The 24,750-nt window shown below is 46.6% G+C and overlaps 1 protein-coding gene across 1 annotated transcript in view; it reads left to right on the top strand.

Moving 5' to 3' along the window:
* The window catches only part of LOC141128437 (putative helicase MOV-10), a 142,421-nt gene that overhangs the window by 47,574 nt on the left and 70,097 nt on the right, over positions 1 to 24,750 (top strand). The window contains exons 3-5 of the mRNA XM_073615723.1: positions 19,702 to 19,847; positions 19,925 to 20,163; positions 21,577 to 21,826. Coding sequence (XP_073471824.1) covers positions 19,702 to 19,847; positions 19,925 to 20,163; positions 21,577 to 21,826 — 635 coding nt within the window. The remainder of the gene's footprint in view (positions 1 to 19,701; positions 19,848 to 19,924; positions 20,164 to 21,576; positions 21,827 to 24,750) is intronic.

Genomic DNA, 24,750 nt, shown 5'->3' with positions numbered 1-24,750 from the left:
GGGAAGTACTGACAGGAAGAACACAGAGATCGCTGCTCCTGATTACTAGGAACAGAAGATCTCAATGTTCTCCCCTGTCAGAACGGCGGTTTTCTGTCTTGATCTACATTCTGCCTCTCTGTGAAGTGATCACGGGTGGCCGGTGGACATCAGGTCTGCCAGACCCGCACGTTGGCTCCGCCTCCGTGCAGCGGGCCTCTGGTGGCCCACACGCGCCCACAGTGTCTATTACTTGAAACAATGTACAGGTACGTTGGTTCGCACAATAGAGCCGCCCTGCCGCAGTATATATGCGGTGGGCAGTCTTTAAGTGGTTAAAGGGATTGTAAAGGCAGAAGGTGTGTGGTTGTGTTTTTTTTTTTTTCCTTGCTGCATTCTAAGCATTAAGATAAAAAGCATTCTGTGTGCCTCAGCCCCCCTAATACTTACCTGAGCCCCATCTATATCCAGCGATGTCCAGGACTCTCCCTCCTGATTGGCTGAAATACAGCAGTGGCACCACTGGCTCCTGCTGCTGTCAATTACAGTTAGCCAATCAGTGTGAAAGCAGCCCTACTGTTTTCTTAAAGCCATTGTTTACACTCCATGCAGGGTTTTTTTTGGTCAACATGCAACAGCATGATTGCCATCTTTAACCCCTTCCCACCGACGGTACACATGTGGCCTCACAGAAGTGGGTCTTTATCCGTGGGACCACATATGCATTCTTGTGATTGCTTTGGCAACACTTTCCCAGCACAGAGACCGGGTTTTCACGAGAGCCTTGGGTCCCGTACTACAGATCAGGAGGCCCAGTTCCCGATCTTCTGATCCCTGCAATAGCCTCTGATTGGCTATCACAATGATCAGTCACTGTATAGCCTGCGTGTGTGTGTGTCTTTTTTTTTTTTTTTTCTCCTGAGAGATGAGGGTTCCTCCCTACAGGAAACACAATCAATTGACAGCTTGTTATAAGTCCCCACCCTTCCCCTTGATCCCCAGTATTGATTGTGTTTCTCCTGAACACAGCAGCACGTTTTGTTTAAAGACCAAATGACCGGGGAGGGTCTGATGGTCCCCTGTTGAGACAGGTTTTAGGGAGGCCGGGGAGGGCTGAACTAACCTGCAGGCTTGTTCTTCTCACGGTCGCCCCTAAGTTTGAACCAGTGCTCTGGCTGGAGGGAGTGCGCACCATCGCTGGATGTGCATGAACCACTGCCACCAGCCGCTCTCTTCATTGCCGGGATTCTTCTTACAGGAAGTACTGCTTTCCAAGCCTCACTCTGGTGCACGGCTGCATCACAGGAAGTGGGCTGCGCCAGAGTTACAGCACAACCTGGAAGTGTTATAAACACCGGAAGAAAGTGTGGAGAGTGGTGTGGAGACAGAGCAAGGCAGTGGAAAGCGGTCGGCTTGCTGTACTAGCCCCACTAGCGGTACCATCAGCCTAGGACCCTGCCAACCTCCTCATGGAACAGGAGGAAGGGAAGGCAACTGCTGGCAAATCCAGGTCGGGGCCCATTGAGTACAAACCCCCCTTGGAAAGGGAGGAGGGGAAGGGGGTGAAAGGTCCTGGATTCTAGGTGCCTGAGATTCTTTGGAATGGCCAGAACAGGCTGGACTTCACCAATCACCTTACCCTCCCCCCCCCTCCCCAGTACAAGCCCGCAGTTAGGGGGAAGACAAAATAATGTTATATGCTATATCTCCTGTCTTACAGAATCCCCCAGCAGAGCCCAGGAGGCCCCAGATAAACACCCTCCTGCCGCTACAGGGCATAGCTCCTCAAAAAAATGTGGGTACTGTAAGGATAAACTCCCCAAGTCCCACTCAAAGCCCTTCTGCTATAACTGTATAAACAAATTAGCGGGAAAAGAAGCTTCTGCATTGATGACTCTGGATTGAGCAAGGCTCAATCCAGAGTGCTCCTACTCCATCAATCCCGAAAGGATCTGGTCCTACAGGAATGGAGGGAGCCTGAAAGGAGGATTGTCAGACAAAAAACTTGGAAAAGGAGGTTTCCCTTTAATTGGACCGATGAAGAGACATTCTATAAGCTCCCAAGACTGGATGCCGCACTGTCTCAAGTCACCAAGTTGTCTGACCCTTCCTTTGAGGATGTAGGCAGTATTAAGGATCTGATGGACCGTAGAGCAGAATCCCTTCTTAGAAAAGCTTGGGAGGCTAATACATCAGCCATGGGTCCAGCCTTAGCAGCAGCCTGTGTAGCCAGGAATGCAGATTTCTGGGTGGAGAAATTGACCAAGCACTTGTCTCAGGAATCCAAAGTGGGTGATGTCTGACTCCCTATCAATGATAGGAAAAGCTGTTGCCTACCTTGCAGATGCTGCAGTGGAGTCTGCAAGAGCCTCAGCTAAAACGGCCGCATTAATCAGCTCAGCTAGGAGAGCCGTCTGGGTTAAGGCTTGGAAAGGAGATATTATGTCAAAGGGAAAACTGTGTGGCCTTCCCTTTCAGGGTTCATTGCTGTTTGGCAAGGACCTGTACGACGTTCTGTCTAGGTTTTCAGAAAAGGGTAAAAAATTCCCAATAAAGCTCAAAAAAGAAAAATTTAAAAGGAATTTTTTGAGGCCCTCCAGGGCAACCACAGCAGAGAGCCAGAAGGGAGCCCAACAAACGGTGGGGCTATGGTAGGGGAAAGCAAAAGAACAGTTTATAATTTTCCTCCCCCAAGGTTGACACCAAAGAAACCAAGTGATGCCAAGATCAGGGTGGGGGGAAGGCTGTCCCACTTTGTCCCTCAGTGGGAAAAGATTTCGGACAGCAGTTACATCTGCCAGATCCTGCGAGAGGGTTATCATCTGGAGTTCTCGGCAAAACCCCCCTCTATGGTCACCCTTGCACATCCCCCCAGGGATAACCTGAAAAGATCTGCCCTCTTGGAGGGTATCCAGGAATTGGTGGAACAGCAGGTGGTGCTGCCAGTACCAAAGGAACAACAGTACCAGGGATTCTACTCCCCACGTATTCTTTGTTTGCCAGCCATCAGGAAAGTATCGGCTGATAGTAAACTTAAATCTGAACAGGTACCTGGAATACAAAAAGTTTACTATGGAGAGTATCTACTCCGTACGCAAAAATCTCATTAAAGAGGCCTTCATGACAACTCTGGACCTCATGGATGCCTACCTGCATGTGCCAATTCACGTGGATCATCAGGCATCCCTGAGGTTCGCAGTAGCAGTCGGAGGGGAGATTTTTCATTGGCAGTTCAGAGCCCTTCCTTTCGGGTTAACAGCCAGCCCAAGGATTTTTACAAAAATCCTAGCAGAGACCGTAGCCTTTCTACATCTCCAGGGTATATCTAATTCCATACCTGGACGATATACTGACGATATATATCCGGACCATCAGTCACCCAGGTCAGATCAGATACCAACAAAGTAATGTCGGTTGTAAAAAACCTGGGTTGGATAATCAACACAGAAAAATCCTCCCTCGAACCAGAACAGGTCAAGACCTTTCTTGGTTAGAGTGGACCCCAGACTGCAGAAGCTCTTTTTGACAGAGGACAAGGTGACAAAACTAGCTTCATCAGTGGGGGGCTTGATAAAGACCCAGTCACGTTCCAGAAGGGAGGTGCTAATGTCGGTCTGATGTCGGCAAGTATACCAGCCATAGTCTGGGCTAAACTCCACTCCAGACCTTCACCACTTCTTCCAGTCATCATGAGATAAAAAGGAGTCCTTAGATCAGGAGATATTACTAACCCCTCAGGTACTGTCCTCCCTGGAGTGGTGGACAGGACCCAAAAACCTAAAGGGTGGCAGGCCGTGGGCTCAGTAGAATCTGGTAAAAGTTACCACAGATGCCAGTTCCTCTGGGTGGGGGGGCCCACCTTGGAAAGGAGAAGGCCCAAGGCCAATGGAACAGCTCGCTAGGTCGGATGTCATCCAACTACAGGGAGCTCAAAGCAGTGGGGGAGGCTCTGAAAGCCTTTCAAAAGAGCATCATGTGCAAGGCGGTTCAAGTGAGCTCCGACAATGCCACGGTCGTAGCCTACTTGAGGCACCAAGTCCAGACTCCTACTAGAATTATCCAAGCAGATCCTGGACTGGGCCGAAGGAAAGGTTCTCTCCATTTCACCTGTCCACATAAAAGGGACAAGCAATACCGAGGCAGACTTCCTCAGCCGTCAGCCGATAAGACAAGGGGAATGGGAACAGAACCCAGAGGTGTTTCAAATCCTGGTACAATGCTTTGGGAATCCAGAAATTGATCTGTTCAACAGGTGAAACGGGAAGGTAAAGAGATTTCTCGATTTCCCAAGAGAGGGAATCAGAAAGACTAGATGCACTGACTCAATCCTGGCAGTACAGGCTGGCATACGCCTTCCCACCCCTAGCACTGATTCCACAAGTTCTTTAGAAGCTCAGCCAGTCCCCAGGTCAGCTCCTCCTGATAGCACCCTGGTGGCCAAGGAGAGCTTGGTTCGCAAGCTTAAGTTTGATGGCAGTGGCAGAGCCATGGAAGCTCTCAAACAGGCCGGATGTTCTCGGACAAGGTCCAGTACTACACCCAAGGCCGGAATTTTTCCAGCCGACGGCCTGGTTAGTGATAATAGAGTAATAAGTACCCTCCTGAGTAGGAAACCAGTGACTAAAAAGATTTATTCTAAAGTTTGGAAGACTTTCTGTTCCTGGGGTAAAGAGAGACAGATGATCTCTACCACTGTTCCAGTTATCCTGGAGTTTCTCCAGGACGGAGTAGACCAAGGTCTAGCAGTCATCGCCCTTTGGGTTCAGCTAGCGGCCCTCTCGGTCTATCTTGATGTAAGATTGGCAAAGGAAGACCTCATTAAATGTTTTCTGCTGGCCAGGAAGCACTACTGTGTGGAAGTGTTGTCAAAGCAAGACTTGGCTTTTGGTCGGAAGGTCCTACAAGCTGTGGTCCCACCCTGAAGGTAGGCCTGTGTTTACTTGATTATCCTCTCAGGTGTGCCGTCCTGGAAGGTGATAGGAGAAAACCTACGTTAGACTTAACGGTATTTCTACGAACCTTCCAGGGTGGCAGGCCTACTTCCCGCCCTATGTGGAGGGAAAGATAAGTTAAATGCTAGGTGGTAAGTACCTATGTGGAGTGATGCTTCTTGTGAACCAGTTCAGGATTACTTTATTACATACTGGGGATCAAGGGGAAGGGTGGGGACTTATAACAAGCTGTCAACTGATTGTGTTTCCTGTAGGAAGGAGCCCTCATCTCTCAGGTGTACTGTCCTTGAAGTTTCGTAGAAATACCGTTACCGGTAAGTCTAACATAGTTTTTTTGTTTTTTTTCCCCATTTGATTAAAAAAAAAAAAAAATCAGATATATCTATTTCTATTTACAACAAAATAACAGCCCAATTTGTCCTCCAAAAAAAACAAAACAAGGTACAAGTCACCTGGATACACTCCGTAGTACAGTTTTTACGAGCACATGTCAAAATTGTAAAACTGTGTTCAGCCACTAGGATTTATTTTACTCTCCATCATAAAGGGGTTAATGTACTGGATGCCTATCCCTATTTAGTATTTGGGTGGATATAAGATTTGGGCCCCTGTTTTCTGGGGTACTGATCCTGCTTTTGTTCAGAGGGTGTAATACAGCATTTGTCCTCTTTCTTTAACCACTTGCTGACCAGGCCATAGACAAATGACATCCTGGTGGGCAAGTGGAATACCTGGGGATGGCTGCAGCAATGTGCCATAACCCCGGTATTTTTTCCCTATTCCTCTTTCAGGACAGCACCATAGAGACACCGGCTCCTCCCCTCTTAGGAAACACTGCCTTCCAATTCAATATTTAAATCTCACCGTCCCACCGGCCCCTCAGTTCAGGTGTTTCCTCTGGTGGAGAAACACTGCTTAGGAGCCGTGGCTGAACAGTCAAGGAGGCTGAAGCCAAAAAATCTTTCTGAGGAGGAGGGGGAGTCGGGTCTCTCTATCCCTTTTGCTCTGGCATTCTTTTTCAGTCAGGTAAAGGCTGGGGAAGCCACGCTTACCTGTTTAAAACTGTGTTTGGCGCGCCTCAGCTTCTCTTGGGGAAGGAGGACAGCTGAGGAGGTCCGCGTTCTTCTGCCCAGGGGGGCGCTGTGGGAAGTGTCTGATTCTATCCTGCTTGTTCAGGCAGCCAGCATGTGAAGCTCTATGGCCGGGTCGGATGACGGGCGACGTCAGTTCCGGCGGGGGCGGGCACTTCCAACGATCCCGCGTCTTCTGGTTCTGGACGCGGGGAAAGAAAACGGACCGAGCGTTCGGCTGGAGAAAAGCAAGTCGTCTCATGGTTCAAAGAAAAAATGTCCCTCTTGTAGAGTTAGCTTGGGGGAATCCTGGACCAAGGCACTCTGCAAGGAGTGCATTGATGGATTAGTCGGGGAGCAGGCAGCAGGCAGCAGAACAGGGTATGGATCTTTCTGCATCCGTCAAGGAGCTTTCTAGCACCTTTCAGTCCTTTTAAAGCACTCTTTTCTAGCTTCCAGTTGCCCCAAGCCCAGAGCAATCCTTTACCAGTGCAGCAGTGTGTTACACCTAGCTCAGTGGATACTCCCTCTGTTAGTGGAGAGAAACCAGGGGGCTCCAGAGAGGAAATTGAGGAGGAGCCAGACAGCGCCGCTTCAGATTCCCAAAGGGAATCTGATGTGGAGGAGGTGGATGGGGAATCCACAAAAACCTCTCGCTATAAACTTTCCCTGGATGAAGTGGAGGATCTCTTGGGAGCTATCCACACCACTTTGGGGATACAGGAAGATAAGAAGGCGTTATCGCTCCATGACCAGATGTACAAAGGTCTAGGGGAACAAAAAAGAAGGGATTTCCCAGTCCATGATGTCTTGGTCGAGGCCATAAAGAATGAATGGAAAGCTCCTGAGAGGAAACCTTTCTTTTCAAGGGCTTTGAAGCGAAGGTTTCCTTTTGCAGAAGGGGAGTCTCTAGTCTGGAATAAATCCTCTAGACTAGATGCTGCCTTTTCCCAGGTTTCCAGACACACGGATCTGGCTTTCGAGGACATGGGGGTTCTTTCAGACCCTATGGACAGAAGGATGGACTCTCTCTTGAAGAAGTCCTGGGATTTGTCGCAGGGAAACCTTAAGCCTGCCATTGCGGTCACAGTAGTGGCCCTCAACATGGAATATTGGCTCACTCAAAAGCACACACCGAGGCAGGAATGCCAAAAGAAACTATTTTGTCTTCCTTCCCCATGCTACTTAAGGGGGTAGCATATATTGCGGACGCTTCTACTGAATCAGTGCGCATGCCTGCAAGGTCTTCAGCCCTCACTAATTCAGCTCAAAGGGCCTTATGGCTTAAGACGTGGCAAGGAGACAGCGCGTCTAAAGTTAAACTCTGTGGAATTCCACTCACGGGATCTTTTGTTTTGACCAGGGTTAAAGGCCGTTTTGGATCGATAAGAAAAAGGCCTTTCCCGTTAAAGAAATTTGGGGAGCAGGCTAAAAAAATCTCGCCCTCAGAGAAAGTTTGAAGCTCCAAAGGCAGAGCGGCAGAAAAAGGCTTGGGGGCAGAAGGGCAACGGGCGGGGAGGGGCAATTTTTCGCCCTCCTGAACAGCCCAAGAAAACCCAATGACGGGGTAACTACGGTGGGAGGAAGATTGGGGGCCTTCCTTCCACAGTGGGAGTTGATCACCTCCAACCAGTTTGTGCTAGGGATCATAAGAGGTTACCAGCTGGAGTTCTCAGAACCTCCTCAGAACAGACTTGTCACCGAGCTGCCAAAGTGTGCAGAAAAATCATCAGCTCTTCTATCCTCCCTACAGGAGTTGGAGGAACAAGAAGTGGTGGTAAGGGTTCCTGTAGAGGAGGCGGGCAGAGGCTTTTACTCCCACATCTTTGTGGTCCGCAAGCCTTTGGGAAAGTTCAGGCTTATCATGAACCTGAAGCCTCTGAATGTCTCAATTACCTACAGGAGATTCCGGATGGATTCTATCTATTCGGTGAAGGCGCTTCTGCCTCCGAATTGCTTCATGGCGTCGATAGACTTGAAAGACACTTATCTGCACATTCCAATCGCAGAAAGTTATCAGAGGTTTCTCAGACTAGCGGTAAAAACGGTACGTTTCATCTACAGTTCAAAGCACTCCCCTTTGGACTATCCTCTCCCCCCCCCCCCCCCGCATCTTCACCAAAGTGATGGTGGAGGTCCTGGCTTTCTTGCGGCTTAGAGGCATCTCTGTAGTCGTATACCTGGACGATCTACTTCTGTTTGCCCCTTCCCTGGAGCAGTTGTCCCAGGATCTTCAGATAGCAAGAGACAGCCTAAAAAATTTGGGGAGGCTCTTGAACCTAGAAAAATCCAGTTTGGTTCCGTCCCAAAAGGTCACCTTCCTGGGCTATGTATTGGAGTGGACAAAACAAAAAGTGTTCCTTACAGTAGAAAAGATCCAGAAGGTGGACAGAACAATGTTATTGCTCCAGGGCAGCTGTCAGATCTCAGTAAGAAAAGCGAAGTCAGCATTGGGCTTACTGACTTCCACGCTCCCGGCAGTTCAGTGGGCAGGGCTGCATTTTTGTCCTCTACAACTGTTTATCCTGAGGGTCTGGGACCACAGTCCAAGGTTTCTGGACTCCTTAATATCCGTGCCGAGTCAGGTCAAGAGGTCCCTCCTGGTGGTGGAGAAAAGGGTCCAATCTCTCACAGGGCCTGGAGTGGGTTCTTTCAGTCTCCAGGATGGTCACGACCGATGCGAGCGGCACAGGTTGGGGAGCACACCTAGATTCCAGGATGGTGCAGGGTACCTGGAGGAGAGAAGAGTCAAAGAAATCCCCGAACTGTAGGGAACTGAGAGCAATAGAGTTGGCTCTCAGAGCTTTTCAGAGAGAACTCCTGGGACAGCACGTGAGGGTCCGTTCGGACAACTCATCAGCAGTGGCCTACATCAACAGGCAAGGGGGTACCAGGAGCAGATCCTTATGGGTTCTGGCAGAATCCACCCTCAGGTGGGCCGAAGGGAGCATTCTCTCTCTTTCGGCAGTACATTTGAAGGGGGAACAAAACCAAGTAGCAGATTTCCTCAGCAGAAAGATGTTAAGGGAAGGTGACTGGGTCTTGAACCAGGACATCTTCGAGATGTTCACTCAGAAGTGGGGGGGGGTTCCTTCTGTGGACCTCTTTGCCTCGAAGGCGAATAAAAAGCTTGTCTGTTCTTTTCCCTAAACAGATGGGACGGAGCAGCCGGAGTGGATGCACTAGCTCAGAGCTGGCGTTTCTCAAGGTGTTATGCCTCCCCCCCCCCCGCCTCCCCCCCCCCCCTGTACTGATTCCAGCAGTTTTGAGAAAATTTCGGTCGGAAGACACAACCCTCATTCTGATCGCACCACACTGGCCAAGGAGGCCGTGGTTCTCCATCTTGATGGGTCTGATGGTGGAACCTATCCAGGAGGATCTTCTTTCTCAGGGTCCAATCTGTTGCCCTCAGGTGGAGCGATGGAACTTTGCAGCGTGGCTACTGAGGAAGAATTGCTAAATGGCAAGGGTTTCTCGGATCGGCTAGTGACAACTCTCCTAAATTGCAGGAAAAGGGAGATGAAAGCTATCTACTTAAAGGTGTAGAAACGCTTCAATAATTTGTGCACAGAAAGCTCCTTCAATGTACGAAGTTCTGTAGCAGTATTAGAGTTTCTGCAGGCAGGAGCGGACAAAGGATTAGCCCTTAGCACCTTGAAGGGACAGGTGTCGGCACTAAGTGTGTTCCTGGAAAAGCCGCTAGCTATAGATCCTTGGGTAGCTAGGTTTTTCAGAGCCTTAAGCAGACAGAGGCCAGTTAGAATTTCCCCCTTCCCAGTGTGTGATCTTTCGTTAGTTTTACAGACTTTTACAGGGGATCCTTTTGAGCCATTGGAATCCTGTAATTTGAGGTTGATCACTCTCAAAACTGTGTTTTTGGTGGTGATCACCACAGCAAGGAGAGTGAGTGAACTCTAACCCCATTCTATTAGGGCACCTTTTTTTCAGGTTTTCCCGGACCGTTTGATTTTTAAAACTGATTCGGCCTTTTTGCCAAAAGTGGCCTCTAGTTTTCATAGAGGGCAAGAAATTATTTTATCTACCTTCTGTTCGAATTCTGTTCGAACAGGAGCATATTTTCTACAAATTGGACGTTAGGTGCGTCCTTCAGTACTTAGTACAAAACAGTTTAGGAAATCCAATTTTTTTTTTTTTTTTTTTTTTTTTTTTTTTTGTTATTTTCAGGAGCTAAGAAAGGGTCCAGAGCCTCTAAACGATCAATAGCCAGATGGTTAAGATTGGCCATTAGCCAGGCTTATGTAATCGGGGGGTTGGAGCCCCCGGAGGGTATTAAGGCACATTCCACCAGGGCAGTGTTGACTTCTCATACAGAGTGGGCTGGTGCTTCTCCGGAGCAGATCTGTAGAGCAGCAACGTGGTCCAGTTTTTCCACGTTTGTGAAGCACTACAGATAGGACCTGCTGTCAGCCAAAGACCAAGCCCTTGGGCGTAAAGTGCTGCAGGCAGTAGTCCCTCCCTAAGGTAAGGTGCTTGTTTATCCTCTCTATGGTGCTGTCCTGAAAGATGAATGGGGGAAAAACTGAGTTACTTACCGGTAACATCCTTTTCCAGGAATCTTTCAGGACAGCACCGGTACCCACCCAAATTATTGGTTATCTATGAGAACTCATCGCATGAGAGCGTCAGGTAAGATAAAGATTTGTATGACGTATTCTTGTGTCTCCCCAGCTGGTCGGAGGAACTCTTGAAGAACTGAGGGGCCGGTGGGACGGTGAGATTTTAAATATTGAATATGAAGGCGGTGTTTCCTAAGAGGGGAGGAGCCGGTGTCTCTCTATGATGCTGTCCTGAAAAAGGATGTTACCGGTAAGTAACTCCGTTTTTTTCAGCCGGTGATTCTCTACAACACAGGTGTCAAACTGGCGGCCCTCCAGCTTTTGCAGAACTAAAATTTCCATGAGGGCCACCAGTTTGACACCCCTGCTCTACAAGATAAAAGTGGTCCAATTCGCCATTGGATAACTTTTAGAAGCGACACGAAGGGTGTCCCACCCTCTCGCTGCTTACCTGACCGATCGGTGAATCTTGGGACTCATCTGGCACGAGCGATGGCTTGCAATAGAGGCCCGTCTTTTTATGGCCTTGGAAGACCAGAGCAACGTCAAAACATCACTTGATGCTTTTATTTCCCTTATTGCCCTTCAGGACAGCCTTGGAGAGCGTAGCTCTGCCCGTTTTCCAGGAAACACTTGCAGCCTTTAAAATCCCTTCTCTTCCACCATGGCCTCAGTTGTTTCCTCTGCCATGGCGGAAGCGCTGCAGGAACTAAGAGAGGGGGGCAGGCTTATCTCCTAGGAATCTTATACAAAACGGCCATCCCAGCACTCCCTTGGTACGAGTGGGGGGGGGGGGGTGTTCCGGAGTCTCTAGCATCTCCAGCTCAGGGGAGCGATGGCCTGCAGGGAGGACCAGGTCTGTGTGCCCGCAGGTTTTAGCTCAGGGGGCCAGGCGAGTGCCATGATCGCACGGCTCTCCCCGCATGTCAGACCTGGGTCTCGGCCGGCGGGTGACGTCCTTTTCAGAGACTGTACTTCCTGTTTGGAGCGTGGCAACAGTGGTTCCGGTTGCCTGGAATGCAGAAGTCAGGGGGCGGGTCTGTAGGCCAATGTTTCCGATTCAGGGCCTCGGGAAAAACGGCAGGACCAGGAAGTTTAAAAAGTCAGGTGGCTTTCTCCAGCACCACGCTGCGCACTCTGCAAGATGGAGGAGAGATCCGCAGCACCAGCGGAAGCAGGCACCTCAAGCACCAGCTAGGCCCAGGTAAGAGGGGCACAGTGGTGCCTCTATCTTCCTTAAATGGGCTATACCGTATCTCACAAAAGTGAGTACACCCCTCACACTTTTTTGTAAATATTTTATTATATCTTCATGTGACAACACAGAAGAAATTATACTTTGCTACAATGTAAATTTAATGAGTGTACAGCTTGTCCCCTCAAAATAACACACAGCCATTAATGTCTAAACTGCTGGCAACAAAAGTGAGTACACTCCTAAGTGAAAATGTCCAAACTGGGCCCAAAGCGTCTATATTTTGTGTGGCCACCATTATTTTCCAGCACTGCCTTAACCTTCTTGGGCATGGAGTTCACCAGAGTTTCACAGGTTGCCACTGGGGTCCTCTTCCACTCTTCCATGATGACATCACAGAGCTGGTGGAAGTTAGAGACCTTGTGCTCCTCCACCTTCCGTTGAGGATGCCCCACAGATGCTCAATAGTGTTTAGGTTTGGAGACATGCGTGGCTAGTCCATCACCTTTACCCTCTGCTTCTTTAGCATGGCAATTAGCCATTTTCCCTCCCAGGTGTCATGTGACTCGTTAGTGTTACAAGGTCTCGGGTGTGAATAGGGAGCAGGTGTGCTAAATTTGGTGTTATCGCTCACTCACTCATACTGGTCACTGGAAGTTCAACATGAAACCTCATGGCAAAGAACACTGAGGATCTGAAAATAAGAATTGTTGCTCTACATAAAGATGGCCTAGGCTATAAGAAGATTCCAAAGACCCTGAAAATGAACTGCAGCATGGTGGCAAATACCATACAGCGGTTTAACTGGACAGGTTCCACTCAGGACAGGCCTCGCCATGGTCGCCCAAAGAAGTTTAGTGCACGTGCTCAGTGTCATATCCAGAGGTTGTCTTTGGGAAATGGATGTAAGAGTGCTGCCAGCATTTCTACAGAGGTTGAAGGGGTGGGGGGGGGGGGGGGTCAGCCTGTCAGTGCTCAGACCATACGCCGCACACTGCATCAAATTGGTCTGCATGGCTGTCGTCCCAGAAGGAAGCCTCTTCTAAAGATTATGCAAAGGAAGCCTGCAAACAGTTTGCTGAAGACAAGCAGACTAAGGACATGGATTACTGGAACCATGTCCTGTGCTCTGATGAGACTAAGATAAACTTATTTTGGTTCAGATGGTGTCAAGAGTATGTGGTGGAAACCAGGTGAGGAGTACAAAGACAAGTGTGTCTTGTCTACAGTCAAGCATGGCGGTGGGAGTGTCATGGTCTGGGGCTGCATGAGTGCTGCTGGCGCTGGGGAGCTACAGTTCATTGAGGGAACCATAATTTGCCAACATGTACTGTGACATACTGAAGCAGAGCATGATCCCCTCCCTTTTGGAGACTGGGCCACAAGGCAGTATTCCAACATAACGACTCCAAACACACCTCCAAGACAACCGCTGCCATGCTAAAGAAGCTGAGGGTAAAGGTGATGGACTGGCCAAGCATGTCTCCAGACCTCAACCCTATTGAGCATCTGTGGGGCATCCTCAAACGGAAGGTGGAGGAGCGTAAGGTCTCTAACATCCACCAGCTCTGTGATGTCGTCATGGAGGAGTGGAAGAGGACTCCAGTGGCAACCTATGAAGCTCTGGTGAACTCCATGCCCAAGAGGGTTAAGGCAGTGCTGGAAAATAATGGTGGCCACACACAAAATATTGACACTTTGGGCCCAATTTGGACATTTTCACTTAGGGGTGTACTCACTTTTGTTGCCAGTGGTTTAGACATCAATGGCTCTGTGAGTCATTTTGAGGGAACAGCAAATTTAAAAGTAGAGAGTGTACAAAGTTATATAATATAATATAATATATAATATAATATAAAATATAATAATTATATATAATTTTTTTTTTTTAATCCAGTGTTGTCACATGAAAAGAGATAGATAGATATATTTTCCTTCTGCCTTGTAATATCCTTCTTTTTTATTTATTTATTTTTTTTTTTTTTTTTGTAAGGTCTTGAACCTCTCCTTTCCCTCCTCACTTCTGTTTTGCTTGGAATGAGCAGCACATGTTTGTTTCGGTCATGTACACTTCTCTATGCAGACCCTAAATCCCATAGTTCCTAGTTCAACTCAGGAGTAGGCAAGAGAGGGTGGCCACATTACTACATATAGTGGGACAATGAAGAATGAATGTAGCCTCCCTTTAACAGAGTCAGATCACAGCAGTGAAAAGGAAAAGTTCAGTTCGGAGTCCTTTTTAATTCCATCACTTGACATGGGGAAATTGGCTGAATAACAGAAAAAAAACTATGCATAGTGCTCAACCCTTAAAAAAGCAAAACCAACACACACCCACAGCAAGCACTCGTAGGAACAGATAATGCTAGTGTACACCAAACAATAAATGTTGCCCTGTGTCTTTAAATTGCTATATGAATACTAATACAAAATCTTATATCATACAATGTTAAACGTTTAAACCAAGTGATTACACATCTTTCATAACCAATCAAAATGTATTTTGATGGGTTATTGCTACTATTTCATATGTGTCCTGGATAAGTAATCCACTCCTGAAATCAATAAGCAAAAACATGATGAAAGTCCACCACCACCTTTTTAATATAAATGTCCAAATGGATCAAGTAATTGTGTAGTCGGGGTCCACCACCATTGCAAATTTTGCCATATGGTATATGACGAAAGCACTCAAGCGGAGTGTGGAACGTTTCGTTACATTGGTGGCAGCAGTGGAACGCTTCCTGCAGTCATCCAAACCTCCACTTGGATCCAAGGTTCGGATAGCAGGAGAGGAGAGGTACAGATACCAGCCGCCATGGAAGAGGAATTCAGGAGGTTGCGAGAGATGCAGATACAGCATAGAGGACCAGTATCAGAGCAGGTCCTGCTGGGATGGTTTAATTCTATCCACTGCGAACTCTGGAAGGAAGTGCTAGCCCGTGACCAGCGACACCAGGGAAAAGTTCTCCCCTCCATCCAGGAAAGGTACTGGTCGCAGTATGGATTGCAGGTGCTCCTTTTGGGAGAAAAAAATGCACAAGGAGAAGACAGCTGAATTAAGCAGGTGCGGCTGGATGAGAGCTACAGACCCCTCCGGTGGCATGTATCCCAAGCATGCCCTTGGATAGCGAATGACTGCCCAACGGAAGGCTTTGGCTAAGGTGGCCTGGGACTGTTGTATGTAAAGCTGACAGGGGACCCTAGCTTTGGGAGTGATTTGGAGTGGTGGTTGGACGAAATCGTGGATTTCAAATAGGGTTGTCCCGATACCACTTTTTAGGACCGAGTACAAGTACCGATACTTTTTTTCAAGTACTCGCCGATACCGATACTTTTTTTTTTTTTTAATATCACGTGACAGTGTGGTGTGTGTGGTGGTTTTTTTTTTTTTTTTTTTTTTTTTTTACAGTGCTTTCTTTTTTGGGGGGGTGGGGAGGGGGTGAACTGTGTGTGTGTGTGTGTGTGTGTGTGTGTGTGTGTGTGTTTTTTCTTTTTTTTTTTTATTTACAATTTTTATTTTTAAAATAATATTTTTTTTATACTTTATTGCAATATGTGTGTTTTTTTTTTTTTTTTTTTAAATCAGCCCTGTTGGGGGGCTTTGGTGAGATATCAGGGGTCTTAACAGACCTCTGATATCTCCCCCTTGAGACAGAGAAAGAGACCGAGGATAGAGATTCCCCAGTCCCTTTCTCTGCAGCCTCAGCTGCACTGAGAATGAATGGAGAGAAGACAGCGGCTCCTCTCCATTCATAAACTGAGACATCGTAATCACAGGAGATTACAATGTTTCAGTTATGTGAATGGACAGAGTCAGCTGACTCTGTGTCTATTCACAAAGCAAGGAGGAGGAGGACGGCGGAACGGAGGGGGACAGAAAAGGAGAGGGGATCGGAGGGGACAGTCACAGCGGAGGGGGACAGAAAAGGAGAGGGGATCGGAGGGGACAGTCACAGCGGAGGGGGACAGAAAAGGAGAGGGGATCGGAGGGGACAGTCACAGCGGAGAGGCACAGAGAAGGAGAGGGGATCGGAGGGGACAGTCACAGCGGAGAGGCACAGAGGAAAGGAGGGGACATGGAGGAGGATGCAGTGACAGTCAGCGGTGAGCGATCACCGCTGTATCACTAAAGCAGCTGAAAGCCGGCGGGGGGGAGAATCTTGTAACTCCCCCACCGCCGATCACAGCTGTCCTCTAGGTATCGGGGGAAGCATCGGGAGCATTTGCCCGAGTACAAGTACTTGGGCAAATGCTCGGTATCGGTGCCGATACCGATACTAGTATCGGTATCGGGACAACCCTAATTTCAAAGAAGGGCTACTGAACGTCTCGGAAGTGCACTGGGCACTGGAAGATATAGAGTTTCTGGCCATTCAGGAATGGGAGCTGGAGATCGCTTACAGACGGCTGCTAGACTCTGCTCAGCACCAGGGCTGGGCTACCTTTTGCCTGGGACTATCAGGAAATACCAGTTGACAACTCTGAAATCCTGGCTGAAGAGTCAGCAATGTGGCAGAGTAACAGTGTGCTTTGCCAACCTGCCCCCCGCAGCTATGAACGCGGAGGTCTTATGGTGGATGCAGCAAATGCTGACTGACCTTGATGATCCTGTTTCTGCATGGGATGATCTTGGATGGAGGAATGTGCCTGTCCAGCAGCATGCCAGAGAATTTGGCAGTGGAAAATCTGGAGATTGCCATCCCCAAAGCTGAAGTGCTGACAACAGGGCAGAGCTCTGCTAACCTCCTTCCCAGCACCGATAGCATCTTCTGGGTTCCACGGACAGGAGATGGTGAACCTCCTATCCCCAAACGCCAGTTGCAGACACAGGGGATTTGATAGACTTTTTTCTGCTGAGGAAGAACAACCTGATGAGCCTCTGGCAGAAGAGCTGGTATCAGGGCCAAAGTTCACTGTGCTCTGCCCAGCACCAACAGCAGTATCTGTGGTGTTGCAAGGAACTTCCCCAGCTGAAGCGCTGGTCAACAGAGGGTCCAAGACCTCTACCCCACACCTGTGGCAGTTCCGGAGGCTCAGGGTGAGAAGGTGGCAATCCCTTCCCAGCAGCAGATAAAGGGGGAGAAGGGAGAGGAGGTGTTTGTTGTCTCTCCCCACAGTTGGCCAGGGTGGAGGAAGCGGTCTTTCCTCCCCAGCAAAGATCCGTGCACCTGGGAGACAGTACCAGAGACATGTCATCCCAGCAGCCAGATGAGGGAACGTAACAGGAAGCAGCCCCACACCTCCCCAATGGCAGCTACACAGTTTGGGAGTGGAGGAATCCAGCCTCCTGCCCCAACAGTTAGCCAGAGCAGATGATGTGGAGTCCCCAGCAGAAGTGCTGGCAACAGGGCAAAGTGCTACCAACCTCTTCCCAGCACCGGCAACAACTGTGGAGATCCAGGGAGCTGGGGCAGTCTGCCCCTCTCTCCGGCGACAAGCTGATGTAGTGAAGCTACTACTCCCCAGCTGAATCGCTGGCAACAGGGCAGAGCGCCGCTGGCCTCTGCCTAGCACCTGAAGTTTCTTCTCGGCTTCAGGGAACTGGGGCAGTGGGCACCTCTGCCCAGCAACAGGCCAAGCCATGGAATGGTAAAAGCCACCCAGCTGAAGCGCTGACAGCCGGACAGAGTCAATGACCTCTGCCCCACACCTACTGATCTCAACTATTCCTTGCAGCCAAGAAAGGAGATCATGCGGACAGACTGTGAGTTCACTCTGCCTGACTAATGCATGTCCAAACCAGGTGGAGGTCTGGGACCTTGTTGGTCAACTTTTTTGATGGGGGAGAAATGTGACAGACTCATCCAGGACAGAGGCTTTTGGAGGGGACTGAATGCTAGCCTCTTGCCTACCGATTATGGGCCCTGGCATTTGGGGGAACGGTGAGCTGTATGCCTGGGGGGGACCCTTGAGGTGGTGTTACTTTTGGATTCGGGTCCTTGTCCCCCCACAGACTCTGGGAATCCTGTGTATGCCATATTGGAAATGGTGACTGGGAGGGTATGTCTTGGATTACTTAAAATGGGACAGTAATATTTATCCACAATATCTCCCAGGATATGTAAAGACTATTCTTGGTTTGTTTGATTCTGAACTCAACATGTTAGTTGAGAGAGCTGATAACATTGGCCTCTAGAACTGGGTAGGAGCCAGACAGTCTACTCCTACTATAGTTTGTGGCCTACTAGGCTGAGGGGGGGGGGAATCACTGTTTGTATTGTTAATTGTAATTAGCTCCTGCTATTGTGAGAAGGTGTCCTGTGTTTATACTAATGTGTGAAGCTCGGTGACAAGTCTGACCTATAGTGAAATCTTGATTAATCATAACAATGCTCAGGAGGGCACGGAGTCACATCGGCTGCTTTATGGGATTAGTTAATTAGCTCATGTTAATTTAGGTTTCTGGTTACAGTTCTTATTGTAAGCCTGCTGTGTATATATTTGTGTGTCATCTCAAATAGGAGTCCATGTTCAGCAACTAAACATGTATCGTCTTGTTTTGTGCTTGTGAGCGGTTGGAATATCTGATATCTATATCCAGACTGGGAGGAAGTGGTATATGATGAAAGCACTCAAGGAGTGTGGAACGTTTCGTTACACTTCCGCTTGTGAATGTTAGTATGCAACCTCGTGAATACACCACCAATTGCAGCTTCTTAAATGATGGGACCCCCGTTTACTGGTGGTCTTTATAGCAGGGTTTTATTGATTATCCATCCACAGTTCTGAAACCATATGGGAAATCACGGCAGCAGGATATTCTGTGGCACGTAGGAACTTCCGAGTACAGCAGGAATTCACTGTCTGCACCTCCACTCCACCATGTATATAAAGCCCATGTAAGAAATAAGAGAACAGTCCATAGTGCAACCCACAGATTTATTTAACAAAGTATTGTGCATGTAATCGCATGTATACAAAATCAGTCACCTCAGGTGGGTGTGATGACTTCAGCAAAAGCTCCGCCCCAACATGTTTCAACCGATAGGTCATTCCCAACGGGAAATTGGCTAAATAACTAAGCAATGGCTGGAGTGTTAGACCCTGCTCTAACAAAAATGTAAATGTATTCCAAGAGTTTCAGGTTTAAAGTGGATGTAAACCCAATGTCATCCTTTCTAAACTACTGCCATAGGGGTAATCTCTAAGGATATACATGCCTCCTGCATATATCTTTACCTGTCAAATGTCTCCCCTCTGTCTGTTATTAGACCCGAAAAACTGCATATTCTATGTCAATAGACGCCCCGCCCACCTCTACGCTCCTTGTCAATATGCATTTTTCCTGTTTATTTCTAACACTGAACTTCTGCTATGATCTCTAACATCCAGTGAAAAGACAGGAAAGTAATCACATGACTTCAGCATGCCAAATCATGCTGAGGTGTGGAACAGCCAATCCTTGCAGAGCTGCTGAAGAAAGGAGTGGGAGGGAATTAAAAAATAACGCATGTCTTAGGCTAGTGCACGAGATGTAAATCACCTGTCACTCACAGCCAGGGGGAGTATTTGACAGTTTTTCCCAGTTTGTCAAGATTTTTCTCACTGAACAATAAGAGGATTGCTCAGAGATGGATTAACTCTGTGTGGCAAGACTGGGCTCAAATGATAGGAAATCTTATACTCTACAGTATGATAAAAAAAAAAAAAAAAATTGTGTTTACATCCACTTTAAGGATCAGTTCTACTAAATTGATTTCCATAAAATGGGGCTCTGTACTCTGGTTCTAATGATTTGCGCATCAAGAGTTTGAGCCAGCTTGAAACCATGCTCCTTCTTCTTTTTTTTTTTTTTGTTGGCAGTTTAGATAATGCTTATTAAATTTTAGATCAAACAGGTTACCAATTCACAGTTCTGACATATGTACTAACCTATTTCTCCCCCCCCCCCCCCCCCCTCTTCCTTCTTTTTTTTTTTTAAATAGGATGCTAGAGTAAATTCATCGCTGACAGATCAGTGGGTAGCCATTCGCAGAGGCAATGAACCTATGTTTATTCCCCCAGCTCAGGGTGGAAAGAGCTATTCCAAACCAAAAGCACGTAAAATTATTCAATGGCTGAAGAGTAACAGGTGATTAATCTATCATTTGAATTACTATATTTTGGGGGAATTTGCTAATTGGTAATATGTAACGTTTTCACTTTTAGACAAGCATTCATCTGTGGGAAAAATGGCATACAGATTACAACAGAGCATGACATCACGGATGGTCGAATAAGGTTTCCTCTACCACCAAATGAGGAAAAGATATTTCCTATTTCTATTAAGAACACATCTAATGAGTCAGTGACTTTTGTCCAGTACAAATGTTTACGTAGGATGGGCGTCTTTTCTTTTCACGATAAGCACAGTGTGTCTGCTTCTAAAACTTTACTGCTGAGTCCAGGTAAGAACGAAACAATGTTTTGGTTTGTGTAAGACTCTGATGTGTGGGGGTGTTTGTTCTGGTATTTTCCAAAAAAAAAAAAAAAGACAGTAGTGGACCACAGGCAAAAGCATATCTCCTAACAAAAGTTCCAAGTGTCTCTTAACAAGGTGCAGAACAATATTGTCTAAAGAATGGGTAGTAGGATAGGACCAGTGACGTATCACACCTTCCATTCGTAAATTATTACAGAAGACAAACTTAAGCAGGCCAAAGACGGTGTGAATTTCTTTCCTGCAACCACGGGTTACAGGAAGTGAAATTTGCATGATTCTTCCATCAGTACACAGCGCTGATAGGTGATAGGCTGGCTGGTTTGTACCCAAGTTGATCAACTTGGTACATTTAGCCTGCCCAACACGATTCAAGGTCCGGCCTTAGTGGAGAACAGTCCTCCAGAACTCAATATTAGCAATGTACTTGCTTGACAGATAAGCCTAAGTAAAGAGATTTTTCATTTTACTGCCTATAGGCCAGCACTATACAGAGCAGAGACTAGTAGGCCCCCCTCGGGACATCCTAGGAAGATCCATGAGGGGTAGATCCAGGACACAGAAGGAAGACAAGGAAGAGGAAAACCCCTGAAGACAGGGCAAGAAGAAAGGGTGGGAAAAATGAATGACTCAAGCTTGACCCACTAGATGTAGGAAAGCATTTCTCAAAATGTCTGTAATGTTATACTGGAGTAAAATCCATGAAATCCTTCTAGTTTCTGTGTCTGTTGGGGCCACTTCAAAGAAGAATTCCAGGTATGGATATTTTATGCACAGTTACACTGGTCCAGTGTGTATAAATATAATAAAAAATATAAATAATACAAAATGTATTATTATATAAAATGTGACTCAAACTGCCAAAAAAAGGCTTGGTGGTGGTTCCCATTCATTTTAATGGGGAGGAGCATTTTTGGTGTGTGTGGGCATGTGTTTCTCCCCAAAAATGCTGCAAGTGTATATGTATGTGTGTGTGTGTGTGTGTGTGTGTGTGTGTGTGTGTATGTATATCATTTTCTTGAGCTTTTCATGTGCTTTCCGCAACTCCCCAACCCCCCCGCAAAAACGCTTGAAAACTTCTCAGTGTGAAAGCAGCCTTAGGCCCCTTTCACATGGGTGCCTCTACCTGACAAACTCAGCGTGAGATCGTTTCTCCTCCTATGGACAAAACAGGTGAAAATGGACCACAGGTCCGTTTTTCATCCGATCCAATCCACCAGACAGGTGGAAAATAGGAACACCATCCGGTGGGAGGTCTCCTGAAGCAAATGCTCGTGTATAACCTAATTATTGAGTTACACCAAGAACCAGCATCCTGTAAATGAGCATCTTTTTGGTCTGTATCAAATATATGTAGTCACTACTTTTTTCTTCCTTGCAGGAGCTGTATATGACGTTCAGGTTCGCGCCTCAACTGCTTTCTATGGATATTTTCCTGTAACCCTTGTGTTTGAATTCATGAAAGGAAATGGTGAAACTGGAGATGGTTTTCTTATTGGAAGGTTTATATCTGCTGTGTCTAACAGTAAATTAGCAGAGCATCTGGCTCCAACAACAAGATATGTTCCTTATCAAAGAAATCTTCTTAAGAAAGTAGAGAGGATAGAGGTGGATGGCATACCACCAATTGGGTCAGTGCCTGATTGAACTTTTCTCATTCTCTGCTCTTTTTTGTTTTCGCTATTTCTACTTCTTTTAATTACATATTGCTACGTTTTGAGTCGTTTTCTATGATATAACTAATTCTGTGATGAACACTAGTCAATATACAGTAAAACAGAGTAAAAATTAAAAACTTTGGCTACATTGGGATAACACCTACTTTATATTTGTTACATGTCCCCATTCTCCTAGCATAATGTGAAAAAAAATTTCAAAATGGCAGCTTACCTTTTTTAGATGCTCTATTCTGGACCCTCTAGTAAGGAAAATGCCTAGCTAATTCAACTAAACTGGTTTGTTTGTTGTTTTTTTTTTCTGCAAGGCAAAGTTATAATGTGCTAACACATTTTGTAAAACTTGCCTTAAAATCAAGCCCTCCAGCGGCGCGTTGTCACTGCTGACAAGGCTTCTATCTTCAAGTGGTCTTCCTTCTAGGTTGGCAGGCTCTGGTCCTTTTGATTGGACGAGCCACGATTAAGTCACTCCCATGCATGCACGCGGGAAATGCTGTTCACAGCACAGGGCTCTGAAGGAACAGCACGGGTATACCGTTCTCTCAGAGCACATGCGCTAGTGATGTCACCGGCAGCTTCACAAGTAAAGATCTCCTAAACTGTGCGCGTTCAGGAGATCTTTACTTTACCTAGAAGTAAGCCTTATTATAGGCTTACCTGTAGGTAAAAATTATCCACGGGCATTTACTCCCACTTTGACCCTGTCTGTACTCTGGGGGCAGAGAAAAAAACTGTCACCTCCAGTCAGAGCCGCTGTACTGATGTTAGTACAGCGATCTCCCTCGCTGAGCTGTTGCGTTCTGACAGGGGGACGCCCCCCGCCAGAACACTCCAATCAACGCTCTTTTAGCCATTGGCTGAGAGCGATGATCAGGAGCCATTTGGTTACTAGTTTTTTTAGCATGCTCTCACTGACAGAAGCCAAATGGCTGGCTTCTGTCGGACCGGCTGCCCCACACACGGGCCAAATGTCGGCCGTTTTTTATTGAAACGGCCGTTGTCAGCCGGCATGCAGCCCATGTGTACGGGGCTTCACTCTTAACATTTTTCAAAAAACCTTGCAGTCAGTCATGACACCTCCTCCTAAAAATCATCTAGAAGGTAAGAAATATTAAAAAATAATAATAAATTGGGCATGTTGTATAAATGAGAACACGTAACAAACATATAGTGGGGTTTTCTTAAAGTGGTGTTTAAATCTAAAGGAAAAAAAAATTAAAATATTGCACGTTACCAATCAATAGATGTGGTGGCTGTACTCGTCTTCTTTATTAGGCTTTTTCCCTGTTTAAACTTGATTTGCCCAGTAACACACCTCCTGTATTAGAGTGCCTCCAATCTGGATGAAGAAGCCCAAAGATATCATTGAACAGCAGCATTGTCTGTTTGAGGGGAGGTACTTTTGGATGGACTAGCACATTTAGAAACACTAACACAATATACCCAAACTCCAGCCAACATGCAGTTGCAGCAACAGATTTTGTTCCTCTTGGGATAAAGGTTTTACATAAATGAATAAAAGCTGATCACCCTAAGCACCTCTGTCAGTGTTTTAAATGGTTTGTCACAACCCTCTAACTGCTACATCAGCAGGGCAGCTTGTTCTATTGAAAAACACCAGACTTGCTGGATAGATCACCAAGTGAAAATAACTAAAAGAATGCCTGAAAAAAACAAATGTAGCCACCACATTTAACAATTGGTAAGCTACACTATAGTGAATATTTGCTTTGCTTTTGGGTTTATTACCGCTTTTAAATTTGACTGCAAAAGTGGAAATATACCTTTTTAATGCCGCATACAGACAGTCAAAATTTCCGACAACCAAACTGTGGATTTATTTCCGACGGATGTTGGCTGAAACTTGTCTTGCATACACACGGTTGCACAAATGTTGTTGGAAATTCCGAACGTCAAGAACGCGGTGACGTACGACGGGACTAGAAAAAGGAAGTTCAATGGCCAGTTCGGCTCTTCTGCTTGATTCCCAGCATGCGTGGAATTCTGTGCGTGGGAATTGTGTACACACGATCAGAATTTACGACAATGGATTTTGTTTTCGGAAAATTTGAGAACCAGCTCTCAAACTTTTGTTGGTCGGAAATTCCGACAAAAAATGTCCGCTGGAGCCTACACACGGTCGGAATTTCCAACAAGCTCACATCGAACATTTGTTGTCAGAAATTCCGATCGTGTGTACGCGGCATAAGTGTAAAGTAAAAGCTTGACTATGGAATGACCAATAAACAATCTCTTTTTGTTAGAGCTACTGTGCTTACAACATTCAAAATTTACTATGTAGCTGGGCGGTCCTCAATATGATACAGCACCTCATCCCAAAATTTAATGATTAAATCAGAGAAAAGGGAATATAGGGATTATGACGGTGCCAGGAAGAACACAATATGTTCCAATATTAAAATAAACAATTTTTATTAATACATAACAATTATGAAAAATAAACAATAGAATTACAAAAGCATGGTGTGCATAAATGCTAAAAACATATCTGTAGCGAGCTTCACGTCACTTGGCCTCATAGATGTAACGGCCAATGCAGTAGGTAGGTATTTTAAGTATCCGACATGTTTCGCCAGTATTGGCTTCTTCAGGGATAAGTTATTAATACCTAGAGTGCTACAGTAATTCTATGAAAGAAATATAACAATCAGTAAATATAATCGGGCAAGTAATACGAATACAAGAAAAATATCAAAAATTCAAATATATATATATATATATATATAATATATATGTTTGTGAGCTGTCAGTGTAGACTGACCTCCACCACCAATCAAAGAGCACCAAGGGGACATCCTCACATATGCACCATCGGGTGGCCTAGAAGCCTCCACCCCAGAACAACCACCCAGCCAGAC

Source organism: Aquarana catesbeiana, linkage group LG02, assembly GCF_042186555.1.
Source record: "Aquarana catesbeiana isolate 2022-GZ linkage group LG02, ASM4218655v1, whole genome shotgun sequence".
Lineage (NCBI taxonomy): Eukaryota > Metazoa > Chordata > Amphibia > Anura > Ranidae > Aquarana > Aquarana catesbeiana.
Note: the sequence above shows the minus strand (reverse complement) of the source record. Positions and strands in the feature narration are given on the sequence as shown.